Source organism: Pristis pectinata, chromosome 6, assembly GCF_009764475.1.
Source record: "Pristis pectinata isolate sPriPec2 chromosome 6, sPriPec2.1.pri, whole genome shotgun sequence".
In the NCBI taxonomy this organism is placed as follows: Eukaryota; Metazoa; Chordata; class Chondrichthyes; order Rhinopristiformes; family Pristidae; genus Pristis; species Pristis pectinata.
In genome coordinates, this window is record NC_067410.1 from 111,754,454 (window position 1) to 111,767,911 (window position 13,458).

Sequence of the window (13,458 nt, forward strand, 5' to 3'; positions counted from 1 at the left end):
GCCTCACCAATGTCTATATAACTGCAACATAACTTCCCAACTTCTGTACTCAGTGCCCAATTTTTATCCTTTCTTGATGACTACAGGTTGAAAGGTCTCTCTGTTCTGATGGTTCTAATCGAGACCCAAGTACACAGAACTGTTTTCACTGACCAAAGCCCCACAAACTTGTTCTGTTTTCACTGGGTTTACGGGGTCTGGACATTCGGAAACGGCAGTTCAGCGCTTGGTGTCAGCAGTCAGATGGAGGCTTTAAGCAGGGAAATGCCAGCTCTCCGGGACTCCCTGGAGACTTGGGAATTACCGATCCAATCTGCAGGACACTGATCCTGCAGGGGAAAGAAAACACACAGGAAAAATATTGAACAAAGATTTCTGCCGTTTGTTAACAGGTGCAGTTGTAAAACAGTGAAAGGGTCCATCTCACCAGGGAAGGGGCCAACGGGCATGTGGATCTCCACACCTGCAGGTTCACACCTTGCCGGAGTCGGGAAAGGTCCCTCTCTTCTTACCCGGCCGAGGGTTTGTACCTGACGAGCAGGAAGGTGAAGGACTGGTGGAGGTGGTGGGGGAGGGGGAGGGGGAGGTGTGGGAGGGGGAGGGGGAGGTGGTGTGGGAGGTGGTGGGGGAGGGGGAGGGGGGGGAGGTGGTGGGGGAGGGGGAGGGGGAGGGGGAAGTTTGGGAGGCTGGTAGATGATTGGTGGAAACATCAGGTAAGAAAATGGAGCCAGGTGTGGGCAGGGAGGGGGAAGGTAGGGACTGGCTGCTGATAGGTGGAACCAGATATGGGAGGGTTGCAATGAGGTGGGGAGGGGAGGGGAGTGTATCCAGGTACTGGGGTAGGGATGGGAGAGACTCTGGGCTTCACTGGTGGGAGTGGGAAAGGAATACAATACCTGGAATTGGGAAACTCAGTGACCATACCATCGGGTTGTAGGCTACCCAGTGGAACATGAGGCATTGGTTTATTATTTATCACTTGTACTGAGGTACAGTGAAAAGCTTGCCTTGCATACCGTTCATACAGATCAATTCATTATGTGTCATTGATGTGCCTGCTTTATCTCCGAACTTGAAGGCAGTAGGTGCAGGGGGTGGGTTTTAGTTTCTGTTGGTCTCTGTTTGGTCTAAATGAAATAGAAAGTGCTGGAAACACACAGCAGGTCAGGCAGCATCTGTAGAGGGAGAAGCAGTTAACGTTCGGGGTCAAAGACCCTTCATTTGACAGCTTTGGTGAGGCAGGTGTTTCTGTGTTGGCTTGACGAGAAGTAGGACCTGCTTCTGAATAAAGGACCTGCATTCCTATAGTACCTTTGTGCCTCTTCGGGATGTCCCAGGGTATGCTGCAGTCTGCGAAGCGTGCTGTGAAGGCTGCACAGGAGGGAACAGGGCAGCCAGTGCATGCACAGCACCACTGTGTGACGGTGACATTGACTGAGGGTCACTCTGAACATTACTCAGCCACGTGGACTCACTTGCACATGGAATTGGAATTGGTTTATTATGGTCACAGGTACAGTGAAAAACTTGTCTTTCATACCATTCGTACAGATCAATTCATTACACAGTGCATTGAGGTAGTACAGGGTAAAACACTAACAGAATGCAGAGTAAAGTATCACAACTACAGAGAAAGTGCATTGCAGGCAGACAATAAGGTGCAAGGTCATAACAAGGTAGATTGTGAGGTCAAGAGTCCATCTTATTGTACTAGGGACGAAGTACAGGAGCCAGAAGACCCACACTCAACGATTCAGGAACAGCTTCTTCCCCTCTGCCATCAGATTTCTGAACAGTCCATGAACCCATGAACACTATTTTGTTATTCCCCTTTTGCATTATTATTTACTTCTGTAACTTATAGTAAATTTCTATGTCTTTATGTCTTGCCCTGTACTGCTGCCGCAGAATAACAAATTTCATGACATACGTCAGTGATAATAAACCTGATTCTGAGTCTGATTCTGGCTAGGGAACCATTCAATAAGAATATCCAGAAGGTGAAAGGACCTTGAAGTCAAAGTCTAGTTTACTGCCATGTGCACAAGTCCATGTGTGCACAGGTGCGATGAAAAACTTACTTGCAGCAGCATCACAGGCACAGAGCATCAGATAAGCAGCATTCACAAGAAAAACATAAATTAAACATAACTCAGTTTGCTGCTGGTGTCTGGGCTTTTGGAGGACTTCACTGGGACTTGACTGTGGTGCTGAACGGATGCAGGGGGTCTTTTTTTCCACGATATTGCTGCCTTTATTTGGATCCTGTTCTAAGCCTTGGTAACAGCCTGTGAATGTTCCCCACGCCCTATAGCTGCAATACTATCAGTAGACTGTGGGCGGCAGACCGACCCACGGGGGCACATTGCACTCACCATCGCCCCTCTCTGGAGAAGCCAGGTACTGCAGCTTCCAGTGCCCATTCCCTTGGCTGTGATTATTTTAAAAATTATCTTTAGCTGATTCCTTCCCCTACGACCCAGAAAGCTTTGGAACTCAAATAGAAGAACTTTGCCACATTGCAAATCACTAAAGAGGCCTCTGTCACCCCCTGAAACCTTGAGCTTGTCCAAAACCTTGTTGCATTGAGTCACTGAATCTGTGCTGACATCAAGCACCCATGTTCGACAATTCCTTTCCTCCCAAAGATGCTGCTCAGCCTTCTGAGTTCCTCCAGCAGAGTGTTTGTTGACCCATGTACTCTAATCCTACACTAATCCCATTTTATTTCTCCCCCAAATTCTCACCCAGATTCTACCCCTCATCCACACACTTGGGACAACTTACAATTGACCCAGTTAACCTACTGACCTACACGTCTTTGGGATGTGGGGGGAAACCCATGCAGACGCAGGGATAACATGCAAACTCCACACAGACAGCACCGGAGGTCGGGATCGAACCCCGGTCTCTGGAGCTGTGGGGCAGCGGTTCCAACTGTTGCCTGTCTCTGAACCTTCCCCCAGTGTTGTTCACCGGCCTCTCTCCTGCGTTCAGTAACCCCCAACGATCCCAGACCAGCACCCCTTCAGATTTAAACTTCTCGTCCCTACTGACAAATCTCTCCCCCTCCCGTCTGTCTCCTCAGGTGTGACGCACAGAGCTCTACATCTCCAATATTGCCCACCGCTCGATTCCCAACAATCTTCCAGACCCAGACCCTCCCTCAACCTCTCCACCTCCTCCGTTGCCAGCTGTGCTCACGTGTCCTCTGTGTCAGTGAGCAGTGTGGTCCAACGGAGCCCGGTCAGGGGGCACTACAGAAACAGCAGTTGTTGTTGTCATAGGCTGAGCGCCTGTCCGAGGGTTAACAGGCTGGTGGGTGAGTGGTTCGTACGGGGACCTGGGGAGGCAAAGCAGCAGCAGACACACAATCCTGGTGCAGCTGGGAGCAGAGTGGGAGACCGGCAAGGGGCACGGAGGGAGAGGTGGAGGGAGGGAGAGAGATGGAGATGGAGATGGAGAGAGATGGAGAGAGGTGGGGAGAGGGGAGAGAGGGGTGGGGGGGAGAGAGAGAGAAGGGGGAGAGAGAGGGAGAGGAGGGGAGGGGGTGACACAGTAATACCAGTCCCCCAGCCCCACCGTGACGAAGCCCCCGGTTACAGTGTTGATCCTCCTCCGGCAGTTCAGTCCATTGGGAACGCGGAGACCAGGAAGTGTGAGGCAGTCCTACCAGCTCCAGCGCTGACCCTGGGGGGAGGGAGAGCGAGATGTGAACGGGTTCCCTGCATCTGACCACCTGCATCGCCAACTACAGGTCCCAAGGAAGCTGGGAGTCCCGGGGTGAGTAGGGTTTTCGGAGGGAGGGGGGTTACCGAGGGGTGGAAGCCACTCAGGGAGTTGGGACGGGTGGGTGACCTGGGCATCAGAGGGTCAGGGAGTGGCATGGGGAGATCCGGCAGGGGTGAAGGGTCATGGCTGGGATGGATGGGTTGATGGAGTGGGCACTTTGGTGCCCTGTGTCCATGGGATCAGTCAGTAAAGGGGCCTCGATTAATGGGCACTCCCCCTCGCCCCAGCAAGCTTCACCCACCCAGACCGAACGACAATGTGGAATTGATATTAGTTTATTATTATCACTTGTACTGAGGTACAGTGAAAAACTTGTCTTGCATACCGATCGTACAGATCAATTCATTACACAGTGCATTGAGGTAGTACAAGGGAAAACAATAACAGAATGCAGAATAAAGTGTCACAGCTACAGAGAAAGTACAGTGCAGATTGACAACACTCCCCAGGGCCAGACCGTTCACTGTGAAAGTCCTGCCCTCATTTGTCTTCCCAAGATGCAACACCTTGCACTTATCCAAATTAAACTTCATTTGCCATTCCTCGGCCCACTTACCCAGCTGATCAAGATCCCTCTGTAAACCCTGCTAACCACCTTCACTGTTCTAGTGTCATCTGCAAACTTACCAATGAACTTACCTTGCAGCGCCAGGAGTTGGAGTGAGATTTGGAGTGGGATCTTTGAAAAGAGGTGAGTCTCTGTGCCTGAGCTTGTGAGTTTCACCTTGCAGGAGTCTAAACGAGGCCCGTTTGCAAATTGTTACCTGCTGATTGGCTCATTAGCGGCAGCAAATAAAGGGAAGGCAGGTATAAGCAGAGTGGCCATTTTGGGAGTGGACCAGTGTTGGAGGGGGGACGAGGACGGAACGGAATGGACGAGGGGACTGAGGCTTTGGCGAGATGACACATGAATGATAGAGAAATGGAGGGCTATGTGGGAAGGAAGGGCTAGATAGATCTCAGAGCAGGATAAAATGTTGGCTCAAAGCAGCTGCGCAGGTTGACTGTGGTTAAGAAGGCATATGGTGTATTGTCCTTCATCAATTGTGGAATTGACTTTAGGAGCTGAGAGGTATTGTTGTAGCTATATAGGACCCTGGTCAGACCCCACTTGGAGTACTGTGCTCAGTTCTGGTCGCCTCACTACGGGAAGGATGTGGAAGCCATAGAGAGGGTGCAGAGGAGATTTACAAGGATGTTACCTGGAATGCGGAGCATGCCTTATGAAAGCAGGTTGAGGGAACTCGGCCTTTTCTCCTTGGAGCGACGGAGGATGAGGGGGGACCTGATAGAGGTGTATAAGATGATGAGAGGCATTGATCATGTGGATAGTCAGAGGCTTTTCCCCAGGGCTGAAATGGTTGCCACAAGAGGACACCGGTTTAAGGTGTTGGGGAGTAGGTATAGGGGGGACGTCAGGGATAAGTTTTTTACTCAGAGAGTGGTGAGTGTGTGGAATGGGCTGCCGGCAACGGTGGTGGAGGCGGATACGATAGGGTCTTTTAAGAGACTTTTGGATAGGTACATGGAGCTGAGAAAAATAGAGGGCTATGGGTAAGTCTAGTAATTTCTAAGGTGGGGACATGTTCGGCACAGCTTTGTGGGCTGAAGGGTCTGAATTGTGCTGTAGGTTTTCTGTTTCTAACATTATGGGCCGAAGGTCCTGGTCTGTGCTGTAATGTTCTATGTCTTGTACATTCTTATCCAAATCATTGATAGAGATCACCAATAGCAATGGGCTCAGCACCAGGCCCCGGGGAACACCACGTCACTGGCCTCCAGTCTGACAAACAACCTTCTACCCTCACCCGTCTGTTTCCCACCATCCAGCCAATTGTGCATCCGATCAGCCAGCTCTCCTCGGATCCTGTGCGATCTAACTTCCCATAGCAGCCCACCATTGCTCATTGTCCCTGAGTGTCTAGAGAGGACTCAGGGACACTGCTGGTCCGATCAGTCTTCTCCCCCCGCCCCCCCTGATCTCCTACCGTCTGCCCGCTGGGGGTAGCCGGCATTCGGGAGGGGGTATACGTACGCTGAGAGTCCCTGTCGCGTGGAAGCGGATGGCGAGCCTGAGGCAGAGGGCCAGGACGAGGGAGAAGATGGCCAGGCCCAGGAGGGAGCTGAGGGTGTGGAGGCCCAGGTGGTAAAACTCATGGAGCGGAGGGTCCAGGCAGACGGGGGTCAGGCTGTATCTGTAGGGGAAGCGGATGGTGTAGCCCAGGTAGCCCAGTCCGGTCACGCCCCCGTAGGAGAAGTAGCAGAACGGGCCAATCAGCAGTGCTGCCAGTGCCACGCCGCATTGGACCGCTGAGGTCACCAGGGTCATCAGGGCAAAAGTCAGGCCAGCTCCAGGCTGCCAATGGAAATGGAGTTCAGTCAAAAGGAGTGACCACACTGTCCCTGACCTCCCCGACCCCTCCAGAACCCCTCCCCGACCTCTCCATAACCCCACCCTGACTACTTCATAACCCCCGTTAACCCCTCCCCAACCCTGTCATAACCCTTCCCCGACCCCTCCGCAACCCCTCCATAACTCTTCGACCCCTCCGCGACCCCTCCCTGACGCCAAACCCATCCCTGGCTCTTGCCCCGCACTCTGGGAGGCAATTGCCCTCGCGGGCCTAGGTTGAGGTTGCTGCCTCTCTCCAGCCCTCTCCTTCACGGCTCTCCTCCCCCCACCACAGCCCCAGGGGTTTGAGGTTTGATGCAGGATGGGGAGAGACCCTGTGGGAGAAACTAAACGTCTAGAATTGTGCCACTTCAGTAAGAGGAACCCCTTCCCTATCCCCAGGCAAGACACTGGGGAAACTACCAGTCAACAACTGGGCCCACCTCTGGGGAACTGGACAGGAGGAGGGAGCAGAGACTTGCCAACGAGGTCCTCTGACACAAAAAGGCAGAGGTGACACACCTCAGAGGAGGAGGGATCCTTGAGGAGGTACTCTGTCTGCAGAGAGTGCCTCCTGTACATCACACAGTCCTGGGGGTGAGCCCAGTGACTGGGGAGATGACCCTCTCCTGATGAAGGCAGTCATCGTTCTGCTGCCAAGAGGGATGACCTCCCAATTTGGTGCTTGGCCTCCCTCCTCAGCAGGCATTACACTGTCTTTGTCCAGTCCCTGTCCACCTGCCTGGGCTCTGTTCTGGTCCACATGATCCATCCTGACTGGTCCTACACGGTCCTGGGCTGGTCCATTCAGGACAATGTTTTCATAGCTCCCTGAAAGTCGCTGCACAGGTTGATAGGATGGTAAAGAAGGCATATGGCATGCTTCCCTTTAGTCGAGGCACTGAGTCAGGAAGTTATGTTGCAGCTTTATAAAACTCTGGTTAGGCCACATCTGGAGTTTTGCATTCAGTTCTGATCACCCTGTTACAGGAAGGATGTTGAGACTTTGGAGAGGGTGCAGAAGAGTTTCACTAGGATGCTGCCTGGATTAGAGGGCATGAGCTATAAGGAAGAGGCTGGACAAATTGGGGTTGTTTCCTCTGGAGGGGCGGAGGCTGAGGGGAGACCTGATAGAAGTTTATAAGATTGAGAGGCATAGATAGGGTAGACAGCCAGTACCCTTTTTCCCCCAGGATTGAAATGTCCAATACCAGAGGGCACGCATTTAAGGTGAGGGGGGTAAGTTCAAAGGAGATGTGTGGGGCAAGTATTTTACAGAGTGGTGGGTGCCTGGAATGTGCTGCCAGGGGTGGGAGTGGAGGCAGATATGATAGAGGCGTTTAAGAGGCTGTTAGACAGGCTCATGAATGTGCAGAGAATGGATGGAGATGGACATTGTGTAGACAGAAGGGATTGGTTTAGTTAGGCATTTAATTACAAGTTTAATTAGTTCAGCACAACATGGTGAGTCAAAGGGCCTGTTCCTGTGCTGAACTGTTCTATGTTCGATGTATATTTGGGACCTGGTCTATCTTTCCTGGAGGGCAGGTGTCTCGGTCGCCTTTCTCTCCCTCGACCAGGAGATGGAGTTCGACGGGGTGAACCATGAATACCTTTCTCGGGACTCTGCACGCGTTTGGACTTGGGCTGAATTTCGTGGCCTGATTTTTGTATGCAGCTGCAGAGTGCCTGGTGAAGGTCAAGGGGTCGCTGACGGCAACCCTCCACTTGGGGAGATCAGTGTATCAGGGATGCCCCTTGTCTGGTGAGCTGTATTCCATCTGCATGGACCATTCCCGTCCCTCCTTCTTCCGAAGAGGTTGACGGGTTTGGCTCTGCACCGGACCGGTGTGGAGGTTGTCCTGTTGCCTTATGCCAACAAGGTGCTCCTCACAGTCACAGATCCCATTGTCCTGTGGAGGATGTAGAACATTACAGCACAGTACAGGCCCTTTGGCCCACCATGTTGTGCCAACATTTTATCCAGCTCTAAGATCTATCCAAACCTTCCCTCCCACATAGCCCCCCATTTCTCTATCATCCATGTGTCTATCTAAGAGTCTCTTAAGTGTCCCTAATGTATCTGCCCCCACAACCTCTGCAGGCAGTGCGTTCCACACACCCACTACTCTCTGTGTAAAAAAAACACTTATCCCTGACTTCCCCCGTACCTTCCTCCAATCACCTTAAACTTATGCCCCCTCGTGTTAGCCATTGTCACCCTGGGGAAAAAGTCTCTGTCTGTCCCCTCGATCTATGCCTCTTATCATCTTGTACACCTCTCATCCTCCTTCTCTCCAAAGAGAAAAGCCTTAGCTCACTCAACCTATCCTCATAAGACATGCTCTCCAATCCAGGCAGCGTCCTGGTAAATCTCCTCTGCGAGTGTGAGTGCCAGTGGGTCCTTTCAGTCATCAGACCAATTGGGAGAAATATTCCGGACTCTTGCTAGACCAGTGGTGGGTAGGATCCGTGCTGGAGGAGATGAGAGTGTTTGCCTGGAGCACCACGCACCTCCTCTACCTGGGAGTCTCTACCTGAGCCCTGCTGAGGGAGGCTGGCCGGCGAACTGGCAGGAGTTGGAGGGGAAAGTCATTGCCCGGCTGGGGCACGGAACAGGACGGTTCCTGCAGGGGCCCAGCACTGGTCATGAACCAACCGGAGACCTCCACAGTGTTCACTTTGGTCCCACACCCTGCCTTTGCCACCAAGATCCAGAAGGAGCTGATGGATTTCTTCTGGGTCTGGGGCAAAGAGGAAGCACTGAGTGTCTGGCACAGCCCTGTGTTGATTATCCTGCTGTCACCTTTCACCCCTGAGTCTATCAAGAACCCATCTCCCACCAATCACACGCATTCCCTCCCTCTTTCCACCTTTCCCACACTCTCTAAAACGTGATTGTTTTCTCTAACTTTTCAGGTTCTGACAAAGGATTTTTGACTGAAATGTTCCCTCTGTCTCCCTCACCACAGATGCTGTCTGACCTGCTGAGTGTTTCCACCAACTTCAGCTTTGTTTTCATGGACTCAAGTTATCTAACTATTTCAAGTTAGATAAGTCACTGCGACCTGATGAGATGTACCCCAGGTTGCTGTGGGAGGCGAAGGAGGAGATTGCGGAACCTCTGACGATGATCATTGCGTCATCGATGGAGACAGGGGAGGTTCCGGAAGATTGGAGGGTTGCGGATGTTGTTCCCTTATTCAAGAAGGGGAGTAGGGATAGTCCAGGAAATTATAGACCGGTGAGTCTTACCCCAGTGGTTGGTAAGCTGATGGAGAAGATCCTGAGAGGCAGGATTTATGAACATTTGGAGAGGTATAATATGATTAGGAATAGTCAGCATGGCTTTGTCAAGGGCAGGTCCTGCCTTACGAGCCTGATTGAATTTTTTGAGGATGTGACTAAGCGCATCGATGAAGGGAGAGCAGTAGATGTAGTGTATATGGATTTCAGCAAGGTGTTTGATAAGGTACCCCATGTAAAGCTTATGGAGAAGGTGAGGAGACATGGGATCCAAGGGGACATTGCAGTGTGGATCCAGAACTGGCTGGTCCACAGAAGGCAAAGGGTGGTTGTTGAGGGGTCGTATTCTGCGTGGAGGTCGGTGACCAGTGATGTACCTCAGGGATCTGTACTGGGACCCTTGCTCTTTGTGATTTTTATAAACGACCTGGATGAGGAAGTGGAGGGGTGGGTTAGTAAGTTTGCGGATGACACGAAGGTTGGGGGTGTTGTGGATAGTTTGGAGGGCTGTCAGAGGTTACAGAGGGATATAGATAGGATGCAAAGTTGGGCTGAGAAGTGGCAGATGCAGTTCAACCCAGATGTGTGAAGTGGTTCATTTTGGTAGGTCAAATATGATGGCAGAATATATAGTCTTAATGGTAGGACTCTTGGCAGTGTGGAGAATCAGAGGGATCTTGGGGTCCATGTCCATAGGACGCTCAAAGCTGCTGCACAGGTTGACTCTGTGGTTAAGAAGGCATATGGTGTATTGTCCTTCATCAATCAGGGAATTGAATTTAGGAGCCGAGAGTTGTTGCAGCTATATTGGTCCCTGGTCAGACCCCACTTGGAGTACTGTGCTCAGTTCTGGTCACCTCACTACAGGAAAGATGTGGAAGCCATAGAGAGGGTGCAGAGGAGATTTACAAGGATGCTGCCTGGAATGCGGAGCATGCCTTATGAAAGCAGGTTGAGGGAACTCGGCCTTTTCTCCTTGGAGAGACAGAAGATGAGAGGGGACCTGATAGAGGTGTATAAGATGATGAGAGGTATTGATCGGGTAGATAGTCAGAGGCTTTTCCCCAGGGCCGAAATGGTGGCTGCAAGAGGATATAGGTTTAAGGTGCTGGGGAGTAGGTACAGAGGAGATGTCAGGGGTAAGTTTTTTTACTCAGAGAGTGGTGAGTGTGTGGAATGGGCTGCCGGCAACGGTGGTGGAGGCGGATACGATAGGGTCTTTCAAGAGACTGTTAGATAGGTACATGGAGCTGAGTAATCAGACTGAGAGCTATGGGTAAGCCTGGTAATTTCTAGGGTAGGGACATGTTCGGCACAGCTTTGTGGGCCGAAGAAAATCGTGCTGTAGTTTTTCTATGTTTCTATGTGACTCCCGGACTGCCTGTCGCCTCTGTGACCAGAACAGGGCCGTGCTGCGTGAACACTCAGTGTGCGAGGTTGCAGCCGATCTCAGAGTATTTAAAGGGGCTGCTGCTCAGAATCTGACCCCACGCCAAGTCTACGGACCTGATCATTGGGCAGGTCCTCGTCAGACTGCTCCAGGCCCTGGCCAACATGGCCAGTCACAGATCCAGGCAGAGGGCTGTCGAGGGGGTTCTGGGGGGGGGCGGGGGGGGGGGCAGAATTTTACTCAAAGTTTTGTTGAAGTCCTATTAAGAGATGAAGCTCATTTGATTTTCTTTCATCATTACCAGAGATCGTGAGCTGTAGTCTCTCTCAGCCAACACCACCAGCACTCCCACGATGAAAGCCTGTTGACGAGAGGGCAAAAGGGAGGAGGTTTAAACTCGCTGGGACATCCACCCACATTCCCCCGCTGCCTTCCTCGTCAGCCGCACCCACCATGTCACAGACAGTTTCATAGATGCAAATTAGTCTTATTGTAACAATGCAGCATTGAGGGAGCACGTCACTGCGGGAGGGGCGGTACTGAGGGAGGGTCTCACTGCGGGAGGGGCGGTACTGAGGGAGGGTCTCACTGCGGGAGGGGCGGTACTGAGGGAGGGTCACACTGCGGGAGGGGCGGTACTGAGGGAGGGTCTCACTGCGGGAGGGGCGGTACTGAGGGAGGGTCTCACTGCGGGAGGGGTGGTACTGAGGGAGGGTCTCACTGCGGGAGGGGTGGTACTGAGGGAGGGTCTCACTGCGGGAGGGGCGGTACTGAGGGAGGGTCACACTGCGGGAGGGGTGGTACTGAGGGAGGGTCTCACTGTGGAAGGGGTGGTACTGAGGGAGGGTCTCACTGTGGGAGGGGTGGTACTGAGGGAGGGTCTCACTGTGGAAGGGACTAATTTTCTCTGTAACATTCTCCACACATTTCCATCAACTCCCCCCTAGATTCTACCCCTCACTCTCACACAGGGGGCAATTAGCAGGGACCAATTAACTCACCAACTCGCTGCGGGGATGTGGGAGAAAACCGGAGCACCCGGGGGAAACCCACCCGGACACAGGGAGAACGTGCAAACTCCACGCAGACAGCGCCGGAGGTCAGGATCGAACCCGGGTCTCTGGAGCTGTGAGGCAGCAGCTCTACCTGCTGTGTCACTATGCTGTCCTACAGCGTGGGTAATGGGTAGCTCATTTCTATTCAACCCATGTTCCCTGACACCCTGGCTCTCTAACCCAGTAAAAACTCATGGGAATTCTAACTGTTTTCCAATCGTTCCAGGGTTGTGCCTGTACTTATTGACACTATACTACAGCTGTACTTTTCAACACTGTACTGCCCCGTACCACACTGTACTGCACCTGTACTTATCGACACTGTGCTCTGCCTGTACTTATCGACGCTGCACTGAGTCTGTACTTATCGACACTGTATTGTGTCTGTACTTGACAACACTACTGTGTCTGTATCTATCGACACTATTGCGCCTGAACTTATTGACACCGCATTGTGCCTGTATGTATTGACACCGTACTGCATCTGTACTTATTGACACTACTGCACCTGAACTTATTGACGCTGTACTGCGTCTGTACTTATTGACACTGTACTGCATCTATATTTATCAACACTGCATTGTGCCTGTACTTATCGACGCCTGGATCCTGGGCTGGCTTGAGAGACAATGTGGGTTACCGTTGCCACCCAGACAGCGAGGAGACGGGACGGCTGATGGAAACATCTCTGTCCTACCAGGGCTCCATTCCAGATGGGACAGGCAATATGCGCACTCCAGCCTGCAAACCAGGGCTTGTAGGAAAAGACCGGGAAAAAGCTGATGATCCCCAGGAAGATGCAGATCATCCCGAGAGCAATGAGGGATCTCCCCACATGGAGAAATCGGCCTTTCATTCCTCCCTCTGTCCCTTCAAGGAAGTGAATTATAACCTGTGTTTACAGCAAGAGCCCCATGGTAACCATCACCAGGTAACCTGGTCCTGGCAGCTCACCATCACATGACCACCATCATGAGGTAGCCAGCTCAGTGCCTAGTGGCAAAATTATGACCGGTAACGAGGTCCTGACAGCTCACCGCTGTGGCAACCATCACTGGGTAACCGGGTCTTGGCAGATCACTAACCTTCGGCAACTATCACTGGGTGAGGATCACCAGGCAACCAGGACCTAGCAGCTCACCGCCCTAATGCAGTTATCACCAGGTAACCAGGTCCTTCCAGCTTGCTGCGCCTTGGCAACTATTGCTGAGTAACCAGGTCCTCCCAGCTCTCTGCACCTTGGCAACTATCACTGGGTAACCAGGTCCTCCCAGCTCTCTGCACCTTGGCAACTATCACTGGGTAACCAGGTCCTCCCAGCTCACTGCACCTTGGCAACTATCACTGGGTAACCAGGTCCTCCCAGCTCACTGCACCTTGGCAACTATCACTGGGTAACCAGGTCCTCCCAGCTCTCTGCACCTTGGCAACTATTGCTGGGTAACCAGGTCCTCCCAGCTCACTGCACCTTGGCAACTATCACTGGGTAACCAGGTCCTCCCAGCTCACTGCACCTTGGCAACTATCACTGGGTAACCAGGTCCTCCCAGCTCACTGCACCTTGGCAACTATTGCTGGGTAAC

At 52.2% G+C, this 13,458-nt stretch overlaps 1 protein-coding gene across 1 annotated transcript; it reads right to left on the reverse strand.

Annotated features, from left to right (window-relative positions):
• Window positions 1-232: 232 nt before the first annotated feature.
• Window positions 233-12,731, reverse strand: LOC127571918 (transmembrane protein 212-like). Its single transcript, XM_052018666.1, has 4 exons — window positions 12,573-12,731; window positions 11,122-11,181; window positions 5,781-6,148; window positions 233-329 (listed from the first exon to the last, which is right to left on the reverse strand). The coding sequence occupies exons 1-4, from the start codon at window positions 12,729-12,731 to the stop codon at window positions 233-235; spliced, it is 684 nt and encodes a 227-aa protein (XP_051874626.1).
• Between the last annotated feature and the right edge of the window lie 727 nt (window positions 12,732-13,458).

Bases quoted from the DNA above. Each gene is read 5' to 3' on its own strand.
- LOC127571918 (XM_052018666.1), bottom strand. From the start codon at position 12,731: ATGAAAGGCCGATTTCTCCATGTGGGGAGATCCCTCATTGCTCTCGGG. The intron at 6,149-11,121 runs GTAATGATGAAA...TTCCATTGGCAG, and splicing joins ACTACAGCTCACGATCTCTG to CCTGGAGCTGGCCTGACTTT. The intron at 330-5,780 runs GTAGGAGATCAG...TTTCCCCTGCAG, and splicing joins CTACCCCCAGCGGGCAGACG to GATCAGTGTCCTGCAGATTG.